We start from the raw sequence: 12,442 nt of genomic DNA on the forward strand, positions 1-12,442 counted from the left end.
TCTGTGATACCTTAATACGCTGCCTATTGAAGTACATGTGGACAATTTGTCATGTAAAAGAAAAATTGTCCCAAATTTGGTCTGGAGTAGAACCTTTGTGTGATGTAATTCGTAACCTTCCATTGGGAAGAAATGAACATTCCTTACAAAATGCTTAAACGATTTCCTGGTGAGCTTTAATGGAATTAAGCCCTGATCTGGGAAACCAGCCACCCTCCCAGCTGACATTCAGACAGGAGTCTAGTGGCTATTTATGACTCTTTGTATCTAGTCTAACGATGATTTAACCATTCTCTTTTCTTACCAGGAGTATATACTTGAGTTGGCTGCTTCGAAGCCATTTTCTTTACAGCACAACCGTAATAAAATTTTGACATAAATAAGTTGTCTGAAAACTTTTTTGACTTTTAATTTTGAACAACTTTTAAATTTATAGAAAAATTGCAAATATAGTACAGGGGATTTCCATACATTTGCTCACCCAGGTCCCACCACTGATAATGTTACACCTAACTATACAGCACAATTATCAGAACGAGAAAATTAACCTTAGTACAATACTAACCACAGATTTATTTGGATTTTGCAGTTGAAATCTTTTTAAAGTGAAGATTCCAAAGTCATAATTAGCTCATCTTAAATTTTATGTAATAAGCTTTCAATAAGGGATTTAGGTCTTCCAAGTAAATGTATGCATTTTATGCATTTTAACTATGACTTTTAAAAGCCAAACCTCACCCCTTTGCTTTTTGTCTGATTAAGCAGCCTCCAACATTTTCCAGTGTGACTGAACCCAATTAAGACTTTTATTATGAAGTATTTAAAATATACATATATCAGCATTTATGTAAAGTCACTTATTAGTAATACAAAAAATACTCAAATATTCCCAACAATGCACCATAAAATCAATCGATAACATTTAGGGTATTTATAGATTTATCCAACCTTTGCAATGATTCTGGGCACCTTCTCCCTGGAGCGTGAGGCTCACAGGTTGGGAACCACTGGTAAACCCATAATAGATGCAAACGGTAAGAAATTTCTATGTAAAGGGGCCACTGGGGGTTAGACAGTGCCATGTAGCTGACTTCTCCCAAGTTCCCCGGGGGAGACAGTAGCATCCCTTTAACTGCCTAACTGGGAGGTTACTTCTTGCCCCAGAAATGGCTTCTTGGGACCCCAGAATAGGAAGTAGAGAGAGTCCCAAGCTTGCAGGAGGACACAAAAAATGTCAAGACATGTGGGAAGAGGATAGGGATAAGCATGAGAGAGGTGAACCCATCTGGGGGTGGTGAGCTTTCACTGGAGTCAGAATAAGGCAGGGATTTGGGGTTTAAAGTTAAGCAAAGAAGGAGCTCTAACCCCAGTGACATCACTTCCTGTCTATTCTATCTCGGGCAAATTACATCTCTGAGCCTCGGGTGCCTCATCTGCAACATGGGCAGAACAAAATACCTCCTTCGTGGGGCTGTGCCGTAACACTTAACACGGAACATGACATATATTCAAACAAACAAACAAAAAGAGAGAGCTGCTGGTAGTACTAGTACTACTAACTAGTAGTTACTAGTAGTTAGTAGTAGTACTAGCAGCAGCGGCAGCCCCAACTTCAGCAATACTAATATAAACGAAGAGAGAGAATATACAACACAATAGCTCTGAAGGTGGGGGAGGGGCACTAAAACAGATCCCGGTGGGCTCCAGGGAGCAAGAAGGCAGAGAGAACTGCATTGTGGGATGCCACATGATGGAGAAGCCATAGGGTGAGGATGGCACCAAGATAGGGACCTACATCCCACCCCATCTACTAACTCATCTACTAGAAGTCACCTCATCTCCCTCCCCCAATGCTTGGCTGCTTCCTCCTTCTCTGACAACAGCAGGTTGGTGGGTGTGGAGCTCGCTGGAAATATTCCATCCCCAGAACTTGAGACCAGGGGAAGCCATTTTATGGTTCCTCAAACCAGCCCAGTGAAAAGGCCCCAGGCCGAGGCCTACACAAAGAGGACTGTGGGAGAAGGAACCCCCTTCCCCACCCCTGCCCAGCACTGAAGTTGGCCACAGAGACCCCAGACTCAGATTGAGGGTAGACAAGGCTTTATTGGCTTAGTTCCAGGCGTGTGGCATCAGCGTGGGGCTCTCAGCTGCTCCTGGGGTCTGCTTCATCCGTCTTCTCTTGGTGGGTCTCCAGGGCCCTGTGAGTCTGTCGCAGCTGCTTTGCTTCCTCCCAGTTCTCCCTTCATTAGGGGCCATCCTCTGTGGCAGATCCCACTCATGGAGTCAAAGGGGCTCAGGACTCCTGTAGGGGTCTGAGGAAGAAGGATTGGGTGGCAGCATCTCATCCTGGGCCACACAGTTTGTCCAATGGGAGAGAAAACAGGCCTGTGATTATGTGCCAGCCCTGTTGGGGGAAGGGGCTTCTCCATCCATGGTTAGGTGGCTTTGAAGGGGTGATAGATTTGTTGGCTGCGGTTGGTCAGGCTGTGGCTCTGGTGGTTCTGGTGGCTTAGATAACCATGGTGCCCATGACCATGGCCATGCAAGGTGTGTGTGTGGTTCATGCCAGCTACAGTGGTTTCCCGCTGAGTGAAGAAATTGCCTTTTAGCTTTATCTCCACTTCCTCAAGGGCCCTCAGCTCCTCCTGGTTGATGTCGTTGGACTCCAGGTGGCCGTTGTTCTGGTAAACCGTGGCGCGCTGCAACATGGAGTTAGCCAGTTGCCGTCCCTTGGTGTCAATCTCCTTGGCACAAGCAGCCACAGCGGCCCATGTTGCCTCATTCGTGGACGAGGATTTTCCAGACTCTTTGTGGGTCTCTTTTACCACTGAGGATCCAGACATCTTCTGCTTGCTGGTGAAGGACTCCCGGTGAAGAGCTGTGCCCGCTTCTCCTTGCCTCGTGCTGAAGGTCTCCACGCGAACTGTGGTGCTGGCTTCTCCGCTGCCACTCTCGGGCTGGGGAGCAGCCATACTGCTGGCAGCGGTGGGGGTGCTGCCAGTTTCCAGCTTCTCTTCGGAAAGGCGGCTAAAGTGAGATTTGATCCAGCTCTCATTCTGTGCATCGTGGAATTCTTGTGGCCCGAGCTCATCTTGTGGAGACTCATGGACTATCTTCCTTCTCCTCCTCTGAAACCACAGCATGAGGCCTCCACCTCCAAGTAAGAGGGCAGTCCCCAGCACCACCTTGCATGATGGTTGCTGGATGAGCTCCAAGAAGGTCTCCAGGACCCTACACCAGGCAGGCAGAGCTAAGAGCACACTGGGAGTGGGGGAGCCTGGATGTTATGTTTCATGCTTGAAAGGGCAGGCTCCCCGAGGGTGTCTGGCAGGCAGGCCTCCCACTGCACCCTCTCTGAGAGGCCCTTCCCGCCTCAGCAATGAACCCCATTGTGAGGAAGGTGGTTGAGGGGCGGGGTGGGGGAGAGGCCACCGCATTGCTCATGTCTAGCCTAGCAGGCATCACCTGAGGCCAAGGTTCTGTCTCCTACCCTAACAGCTGTCCTCAAGGTCAATGGGAGGGCAGCTTCTCCAGCTCTGAGTCCCTTCTGCCTTCTGCTTGTGACCCATCCTGCAACTCAGTCCTTCTTATCTTCCAGTCTTTGGTTTCTCTTCTTTGCCATCTAGTGGCTCCCATGGGGCAGAGGTTACAGGGTCAGGCTGGCCAAGGCTGAAGGACCCCCTTGGCTGGGCATGCATCCATTCCTGGCCACGTGAGATTGCTGTCTCCCTCCATCCAGGACCTACACCTGCTGCCAGCTGAACACATTTTATCCCCACTTGTAGCCATCAGCGCCATTACAGAGCAAGGTCCAAGAGGAAAAGGGGCCCAGCAAGGAGCTTATTCTAGAATAACATGAGGTCATAACTGGGGTGACACGAACAGGATTTAGAAGGCAGAGAGGATAGGACAAGAGACGTCACCAGGTCTCAGATTCCTGGGGCCATCCAGGGTGAGGGCTGCTACCTCTTTCCTTGGTGATACAACTACGAACCCAGATTTGCCATCACCACCCACCCTACTCCTGGAAATGAGCACAGCGCAGGTTGCGAATGGGTGAGCCCGCTGGCCAGGTTCTCCGTAGGTGCAGACAGCTGACATCCTGGCCCACAATCCCCAGTTATACTCAGGGCCTCCAGGCATGTAAACAAGCTTGGGCCACTCTATTTTTTCACCCAGAGGCATCTAACACATTTTTTTAAATAAAGAAATGCCAAAATAGGGTTGTAAAAATTGTGATATTTTAAATAAACCCACGAGATACAAGCTTTAAGTTCTATAGGGAACATCACCTCCGCAGATCAGCTGGAGTATCTCTGTAGTCCAATAATCTCATTTGGAAATAACAATTCAAAGTTCATCTCTGAGGTTGCAGGAGTGAGTTCAGGGCCAAATGGCCCCTCTGCAGCAACTCCACCTTTCAGTCTCTAGTTACAACTTTTCTTTTAAAAGAATATTCTTTATTCAAATAATCAGTACAAATTAACAGTGAAATAAGATAAAAGAGGAACACGATTTCAGACAATGCCTTCCGGAACAATCTCTAACTGTTCACTGATTCATCAAGGGCAGGTTCCCGCCTCCTCTTTGGAGGTCCTTTAACTTGTTGCAGGAGGTCCTGGCAATGTGATATGTGATGGTTCCCTCCTCTGCCCCTGAGTATTGGGCCACAAAGCAGGGCCAGCATCACGCAAGAGAAACACAGATTTTAGACCTAGAGCGGCTTGCTGCTCCCTTCGTGGGCATTCTGGCTATGTCCTGGGAGAAGTGACAGGACCCTCTGGCTCTGTGTTCTCTGTGGCAGGGCCTCGTGTTTGAGCTTCTTGGGAGAAATGCATTGAACCCTGTGGCTCAGTTCCCATGTAAAATGAGGAAACTAGATTAGAGAGTTTCAGTGAAACTCTCTGAAGAAACTAGATTAGAGAGTTTCTCCAAGGTTACTGTAACTGGCAGAACAAGTTACAGTCTTCTAACTCCAGACGCTGGACTCTATCTAAGTAGCCCACTGCCCCCCAACATGTATGTAGGGGTAAGGGAGAGATGAGGTAGAAGCAGCTTCCTGCGCTTGTTGCATGGGAGATATACTAGCAGGCATGTGTGACCCATGGCCTATCAAATCCACTGCAGGGGCTCCCAGGTGTCATCATGTCCTCTGCGGGGGCAGGGAGGGGGATCTAAAGAATCTGGAGATCTCTGTGGATTCTCTGGGTGGCAGGCAGACATCAGATGCAGAGTCCACCTTCCTAACCCCTGCACTAGGATGTCCTTAAATCTGGAAGGTAAAGCAGAGTCTTCTCGCTTCCTTGGAAACTCCTTGGAGATTCAAGGAGTTTCTCACTTCACTTCAAGAGAACCAGGCCTCGGTCCAGACTTTCGGGCACCAGTGAGCTGAGCCCCAGCAGAAAATTACTTAGGGTTTGTGTCACTGCTCAATGCGGGTGTCTACAGGGCATTCTTAGTCCTCTAAGGAAGGGTCACATCACCTCAGCACTGAGATATGAATGGGCTCTCAGGCCAGCAGCCACTGTCCCCAAGCAGTTTTGCTCACAGTGCCAATCGTATTGTCATTCTAATAATTGTTATCATTGGAGTCAATACCTTCCCATGTACCACTCTTTATAATTTACAGCATGCTTTCACTTGCATTTTTCCAGATTTTTCTCCCAACCATCCTAGGAGATGAGTATCATTATTCCCATGTGTCAGACAGGGAGACTGAGGTTTAGAGATGCTTTCTCCCAGCTAGGTCAGTGGCAGAGCTGTTATATGAGTCAGAGTCCACGTTTTTACCTGCTCCACTCACAGCCTCAGTCGGAGCCACTCCTCTCCCAAAGCTCGTGTCGACCGGACTCTTGAAATCATCTGGTCTAGCAACTCAGCAGTCAGTGCATTGGGGTGAAACTGAGCACGACCATGTAGTTCAAATCCCAGCTCAGCCATATACTAGTGACTTTGGGCAAGTGACCACATAACTCTGAGCCTCATCTGTGAGATGGGGTTATTCAGAGTACTGCCTCTGGGAACTGCCTTAAGTAATGGATCAGTGTGGGCAGAGCAGGATGGGAGGAATTTGTCACTTCTTCTACCTTCATTTATTTTGCTTGTGGCTGTGTTGTATGTTGAGTGTCACGAATATGGTCTGGTTCCTGACCGCAGAGAGGGGAGACCCATGTGTAAAGAAGAAAATGAGTCTGAGGATCCAGAACAGAAATTAATTCTGCCAAGGGAGGTTTCTGCCAGAAGAAAGAATACAGACAAAGCTTTGAGGGAGATGAGCCTGCTGGTTAGGCTGCCACATGACACCCTGGCTGCCCTCACACCTGTAGAGTGCCTGGTTGACAAGGACTTTTACAAACCAGTATCTAGTTTGATCCCCACAATAATTCCAGGAGCTAAGAAGGCACTTTAGTAATTTACAACTGGGGAAACTGAGGCAGGAGAGATTCCGTCAAGGTCACAAGCCAGCAAGGAGCTTCCCACCTATCTCCTGACTCTAGACCAGTGCCCACTGTTCCCCTCCCATAATAAAATGATCCCGGGGTACCCCACTGTCCCTTAGCAGCTCGACGAAGCTTGTGTACCATCCTCTTGGTGTCTGGTTGAAGAGACTGGGGTTATTCACATTTCCCTTGACCCCCACAGTGGACAGGCCCACTTACCTCGAAAGGGGAAGGTGCCCAGTTTGTGCAGATTCTCCTCCAGTTTCCCATAATCCACCTCTGCAGTGGCAGTAAATGGGGTAGTCACGGGGGGATAGATGCCTGAGATGTCCACCTTTTTCCCTTTCCTTGGAACCTGTCCCCCTACATTCCTAGACAAGCCCCTGCTCAGCCCCTGCCTCACAGAGGACCAGACTCGGAGGCCCAGCATCATTACAGGAAGCCTGAGGCCCAGCTAGTTTCTGCCCCTGAGGGACGCTGAGTTTGGATTCTTTCTTACTCCTGTTAATGATCAATGTGTTCAGTTAAAAATTTGCTGTCCCTTGACTTGTTGGCCCTGGGGCAGGCTGGACTGGGTGTCCCCAGGGTGAAAGGGTAGGCTTATAGGCCCAAGGCAGGGAACGTCCTCTTTCCCCTGGGGAGTGGCTGAAGAAAGGCCACAACCCAGTGTCCGTCTGGCCAGACAGAACGTGGTTCCTGGGATCTCAACGCTAAAGGGTGTCTCCACTGAGGCCTAGGCCCTCCTCCCACAATTCCCAGCCCTGAAGCCAGGAGCCCTGCCAGCTCTGCTTGGCAGTTCTGTGGTTGGTTGGATGAGCTGATTGGCTGAGCCAGCCCTGCCCCTGCCCTGTGGGAGGCGTGGCAGGTCTGGGTAAGACACTGCCTGGGATCTGCAGCCCCACTTCCCTACCAGGCTGCCCCTGCCAAGGCTGCCATGTGACAGGTCTGTGCTAGCCACACATAGCCCCACAGGGCAGCAGTCACCAGGAAGGGGGCCCAGGACGAGTGCATGGCAAAGCTGATCCAGGCTGGGGCTTGGGAGGAGGGGTAGTAGGGAGAAGGGGTGGCAGGGAAGAGACTTTGGTAGGAAATGCAGCAGGGCTGGCTCAAGGGGCCAAAGGGCTCTAAGTCCCCCTCTTCCCTGAGCTCATTTTTTCATTCCTAAATATTTCAGACACAAATAGAAACAAAGACACATAGCAAAATTACTTTTTTTATTGTGGTAGCTTGTGGGGGGCTCCTGGGTCTTTTACAGAGGAATAGCTCACGTCTGGGGCCATTTTTATGACCTTCCAGCTATAAGCAAGGGACAGGCCAGGTGCAGAGCTGGGCTGGGGCAGAAGTTTACTGGGCTGGCACAGGTGGGGGAGTCTCCAGCCCACTCTCAGCAGCCCCCTCCAGCCCGTTCTGCTCTGACCCTGGCTCGGGGTGCTCCAGAGCACTCCGGGTGTCAGCTTGCCACAGCTGCACCAGGTCCGTGGGGGTCTTTCCTGCCTGGGGGAACCAAGAGGAGGTCCGGTCACTGTTCAGAAGTCTGTACCAGCAGGTGCCCTCATCTATACCCAACAGGGAGCAATTGGCGATATCTGGAGACATTCTGGTTATCACACAGTGGGTAGGAGTAGAGGTGGGTAGTACTGACATCTCGAGTAGAGACCAGGTATGCTGCTTAAACATCCTATGATGCACAGACAGCCCCCACGACAAAGAATTATCCAGCCCCAAATGTCAGTAATGTCGAGGTTGAGAAGCCTTCATCTACACCCTCCCCAGATCACCCTCACTTTCCTTTGTCCTCTTAATCTTTCTTGAGTCAGGGAGACTCCCTGTCCTGCTCCTTTCCTCCCTTTTGTGATTCCTCCGGGCTCAAAGAAGATCTTGGACTGGAGACATGGGATCCTAAGAGAACTCAAGGACCACCAGGAACCAACACGGTATGCTAGGAAAGGTCATGATAACCAAGTGCTCAGGTTCTTTCCAGCTCTGTCCCTCCATGATCCAGGCCTCCCTGGGCCTGGATATTAGGATGCCTTTTGGTCTATTTCGGGGCCTTTGGTAAGTCCCCCAACCATCCCTCCAAGCTGTTTCTCTGTACTTGTACTCTGGACAAGTATAGAGAGAGCTGGGAATGTGAGTGGGCCCCAAATCCCCAAGGTCCCAGAGAGACCCTCCACTATGAAAGTGCTCCAAGGGCGGGCAGGCTAAGTTTTGTTCAATTCTACATTTCTTCTAACTGCCCGGCACAGGGCCAGGTTGAACAGTGCACACTGATTACTGAATCAGGGAAAGAATGAACTTACCAGGTTCTTGGTCATCATGTCAGCCCCGTGTAAGAGTAGCATTTTGATGATTTTGTAGCGGTTGAGCCTCACGGCGTCATGCAGGGCACTGTCCCCTTCCTAGAGCCAGTGTGACACTCAGCATGACCCATGTAGATATGTGGGAGCCCTCAGGATGCTTGCATTCCTATGGTGGGGCTGGACAGGAGGGAACCCAACACTCACTCTGTCTTTGGCATTGATGTCCAAACCCAGGGATAGAAAGTGCTCCACAATCTCCACGCGTCCTGTTCGGACTGCCACATGCAGGGGAGTACTCAGCAGCTGGGTGGAGAGGAAGCAGGAACTGCTGGCTGAAGGGGCCTGGACTGTGGTGCCTCTGGGAGTGGAGCTGTCTTAACTACAACCTTATCCCTTCCCTAAGTCCTAGTGCTATGGCCTGAGCCCTGGAGGGACAGGGAATGCTACAATGTCCCACCATCTCATTCAATGGTCTAACTCTGAATCATTACATGCCGCCTCCTCTGGGAAGCCTTCTATGATTCCTTTCTCACCTAGCTGTGGGCAACTGCTCACTCCTCTGCCCTTCTTTTAATAATTATAATAGATGTCATTTATTGAGAGATAACTATGTAATGGGCATGGCAAAAAGCTTATAAAACATTATCAGCCTTATGTTGAATAAATAATTTATATACATTTTCCCACCTAATCTATATAAGAACTCTGCAAGACATTTTACAGATGAACAACAGAGGCTCAGAGTCCATCACTTGCTCAAGGTCACATGAATGGATAAATAAAAAATGGTAGATGAATCAATAAATGAACAGATAAATAAATGAATGGATGGATGAATGGATAGATGGATGGATGGATAGACAGATAGATGAAGGATGAGGAATGATTGCATGGATGAACAAATCCTGCATCTTTTGGGTGGTCCCAAAACCCCCAAGATAGTGGATCTCTTCTCCTCCCCTCTCCCCTGCTCTTCCTGCTCCTATCCCCAAAATGGTGGTCTGCAAGGGTCTGTAGTTGGTGGAAGGGACACATCCCTGGGCTCTGCAGCCACTCCAGAAACCAGACTAGCTCACTACCTTTCTATCTTCCCGAAATTTTCTGCCCTCTGCCTCCCACTCACTATCCGCAGCCACCCCAACATCTGTGAGCATTATTGCCTCACCTTGTCTCTCATATTGGTGTCTGCGCCTCGGCTTTGCAGGAGTTTTACCACCTCCAAGTGGCCCCCGCGGCAGGCCCAATGCATGGCTGTGCAGTCCAGCTGGAAGGGAAGGATGAGGCCTAATTACAGAGCTTCAGGGAGAAAAATGTCCTGGAGGAAAGGACCCCAGCCAAGAGGGCAGGGAGCTATCCAGGGGAAGGGTACAAGGAAGGGACAGGGCACTCCAGTGCCCGGGCAATAGATCAAATAAATAGAGCATAAGAACCCTTGCGGTCCATCTAGTTCAAGTCAGATTTAGAGGAAGCTCTGGGAGGATATGGGGCCTGCCCAAGCTCATACATCCCACTAGAGGTGGGAGCAGGGGGGAGGGCCTGGCCCCTGAGGCAGCATATCTGTGTTCCAGGTTGGCAGAGAGAGGAGTTATTGGTGCTGGACTCACCTCTCCCATCCCATACCTGCCCTTGTGCTCACCCGATCCTGAAAGTCCACAGTGGCCCCACTCTCCAGAAGCTTCTCCAGGATCTCCATGTGGCCCTCCAGGGAAGCTCGGTGCAGTGCTGTCCGGCGGAACTGTCCCCAGAGAGATTGTTAGGGCCTGACCTCTGTCCCCAAGCCCATTTCTTACCCAAGCTGAGACCAGGCCTTATCCCAGCTCGATTCCGCCCCCTGTGCTAGGTCCCCACATCTTCCATATTATGCCAGCTCCTCATGCTCTACCCAGACCAGCCTTGGAGCCCTCCTATGACCTAGAGACCCCAACCTTCTCACTATTCCCAAACACCTCAAGCAAGGCCTTTGCACAGGCTGTTCCCTGTGCCAGAATACCCATTGCGCCCTCATTTTCTGTGAGTGCTTGATGAATTCTTGCTATTCCTTCAAGATGCAGCCCAAATGCCATCATCTTCTTGAAACCTCTAGGCCAGAGGTGTCCTGGAGACCCAGATACCCTCCACCATGAGAGAGTGTTTGAGGGCAGGCTGAGTCTTACTTGCCTCTCTTTCCTCTGAGTGCCTAGCCCAGGGCAGGTACACCCTGATTTCTGATTCAAGGAAGGAATGAACTTCCTCCCTTCCTAATGCAGTCGTCTGCTTCAGTCTCTTGAATCATCAGTCTCCCAGCTACTTTTAACCTTTGTCTTTTTCTTTTTTTGTACTCCCAGTACCTAGCAAAGTGCTCAGAGGTAGGAGGTGCTTAGAACAAGATTAAAATCCTGGAGTCTAGAGAATAGAAAGGACTGTAGTCTAAGCCTACAATAATGCAGGCTTGAAGGGGATGACCATTTATTTGCTTTATCCTAGGATATGGGAGCACCCTACAAAGTGAGAAAGGCTGTTTCAAGGAAACCAAAAAAAAGTATGATGAGTGATGGAAATATTTTGAAAATAGTGGTGATGTTTTCACAACAGTAGACGTGTAAGCAAAGCCACTGAACTGCACAGTTAAAATGGCTAAAATAGTGAGGTATAGAATCAAAATAATTTTAAAAGGAAGTATGTCATACAAGAAGACACGAAAATATCATATCCTGGCATGTGCTTTATAGTTTTCTCATTCATTCAATAAATACTTATAGAGGCACTAATATGCTGCTTGATCTGCATAACATGCTCTGATGGAAGCAGGCTGTTTTACAGAGGAATAAACTGAGGCATGGAGAGGTGACTGCACCCAGCCACAGGTCACATAGCTAAGGAGTGGTAGAGATGGGATTCAAGCCCCAAACTCTTGGTCTTGGACTCTTTTTATGATTCTTTTTCTCTTTCTTACCTGAAAAAACATATGACAATTATTATTCTGGAGGGGGTTCAAATTAAAAAGTGTCTAAGGATTTAGATAAATTCCTATGTTGGAAAGGGACATCCCAAATCTTCTGAGGGCCCCCCTCCCTTAGGACACCCAATGCCTGTTCTCAAACAGACTCACAAATGGGTGGGGTGGGGGTGACAACCCTGAAAGGGAAGCAAGCGCAGGTGCTGGTGGGATCATCACCTGATCGCAGGTATCTGGGGAACCCCCGTCGGCCAGGAACTTCTCAATGACCTTCATTTTTCCTTCTACCGCGGCTTTCAGGAATGTCTCCTCGCTCACAGCACCGGTCTGTAGGGTGTGAATGCCGTCACAGAGGGCACTCCGCAGTGATCCAGGCCATCTCCAGCTCCCCCTGCCCACACAGGTGTCCTCCCCAGGAGCTTACAATCTCCTCGGGTTCTGCAGGCGGCTCCTGCTGGGCGGCCGCGGCTTCTCGCTTCTTCTGCTTTCGTTTTTTCCGAAGCTCGATCAGGTTCTGGATCCCACCCACATCGATGATTTCCCTCCGCAGGTCTAGGGATGTCTTGCGCACACGCTCTTGGCCCTGCGCATGGATGGCGGGTTAAGCCCCACCCCCGGGGGGGCTTGGGGACCCCTGAGCTAAGCTGGAGAGGGAGAATGGGGGAGCTTCTCAAGAGGGAAAGAATCTAAGTCTAGCCGTCCTTCTCAAGACTAGGAGAAGCAGACGAGACCCAGGCACAGATGGCTCAAATCAGGAGCAAGGGAGG

General features: G+C 49.8%; 3 protein-coding genes across 3 annotated transcripts in view; all 3 read right to left on the reverse strand.

The window, feature by feature from the left end:
• Nucleotides 1–7,168, reverse strand: part of HOGA1 (4-hydroxy-2-oxoglutarate aldolase 1) — a 21,372-nt gene extending 14,204 nt beyond the window's left edge. The window contains exon 1 of the mRNA XM_006925904.3: nt 6,660–7,168. Within this exon, the coding sequence (XP_006925966.1) occupies nt 6,660–6,873 (214 nt within the window). The 5' untranslated portion in view covers nt 6,874–7,168. The remainder of the gene's footprint in view (nt 1–6,659) is intronic.
• On the reverse strand, nt 2,215–3,240 carry CUNH10orf62 (chromosome unknown C10orf62 homolog). The gene has a single exon (XM_006925991.2). It carries the CDS (start codon nt 3,141–3,143, stop codon nt 2,436–2,438), a length of 708 nt encoding a protein of 235 aa, XP_006926053.1. The 5' UTR covers nt 3,144–3,240; the 3' UTR covers nt 2,215–2,435.
• A 499-nt stretch (nt 7,169–7,667) lies between the features above and the next one.
• The window catches only part of ANKRD2 (ankyrin repeat domain 2), an 8,753-nt gene continuing 3,978 nt past the window's right edge, over nt 7,668–12,442 (reverse strand). Inside the window, 7 exon segments of the mRNA XM_006925909.3 lie at nt 7,668–7,934; nt 8,741–8,839; nt 8,945–9,043; nt 9,906–10,004; nt 10,377–10,475; nt 11,895–12,002; nt 12,100–12,258. Coding sequence (XP_006925971.1) covers nt 7,785–7,934; nt 8,741–8,839; nt 8,945–9,043; nt 9,906–10,004; nt 10,377–10,475; nt 11,895–12,002; nt 12,100–12,258 — 813 coding nt within the window. The 3' untranslated portion in view covers nt 7,668–7,784.

This window comes from Pteropus alecto, unplaced genomic scaffold (genome assembly GCF_000325575.1).
Source record: "Pteropus alecto unplaced genomic scaffold, ASM32557v1 scaffold88, whole genome shotgun sequence".
Classification (NCBI taxonomy): domain Eukaryota; kingdom Metazoa; phylum Chordata; class Mammalia; order Chiroptera; family Pteropodidae; genus Pteropus; species Pteropus alecto.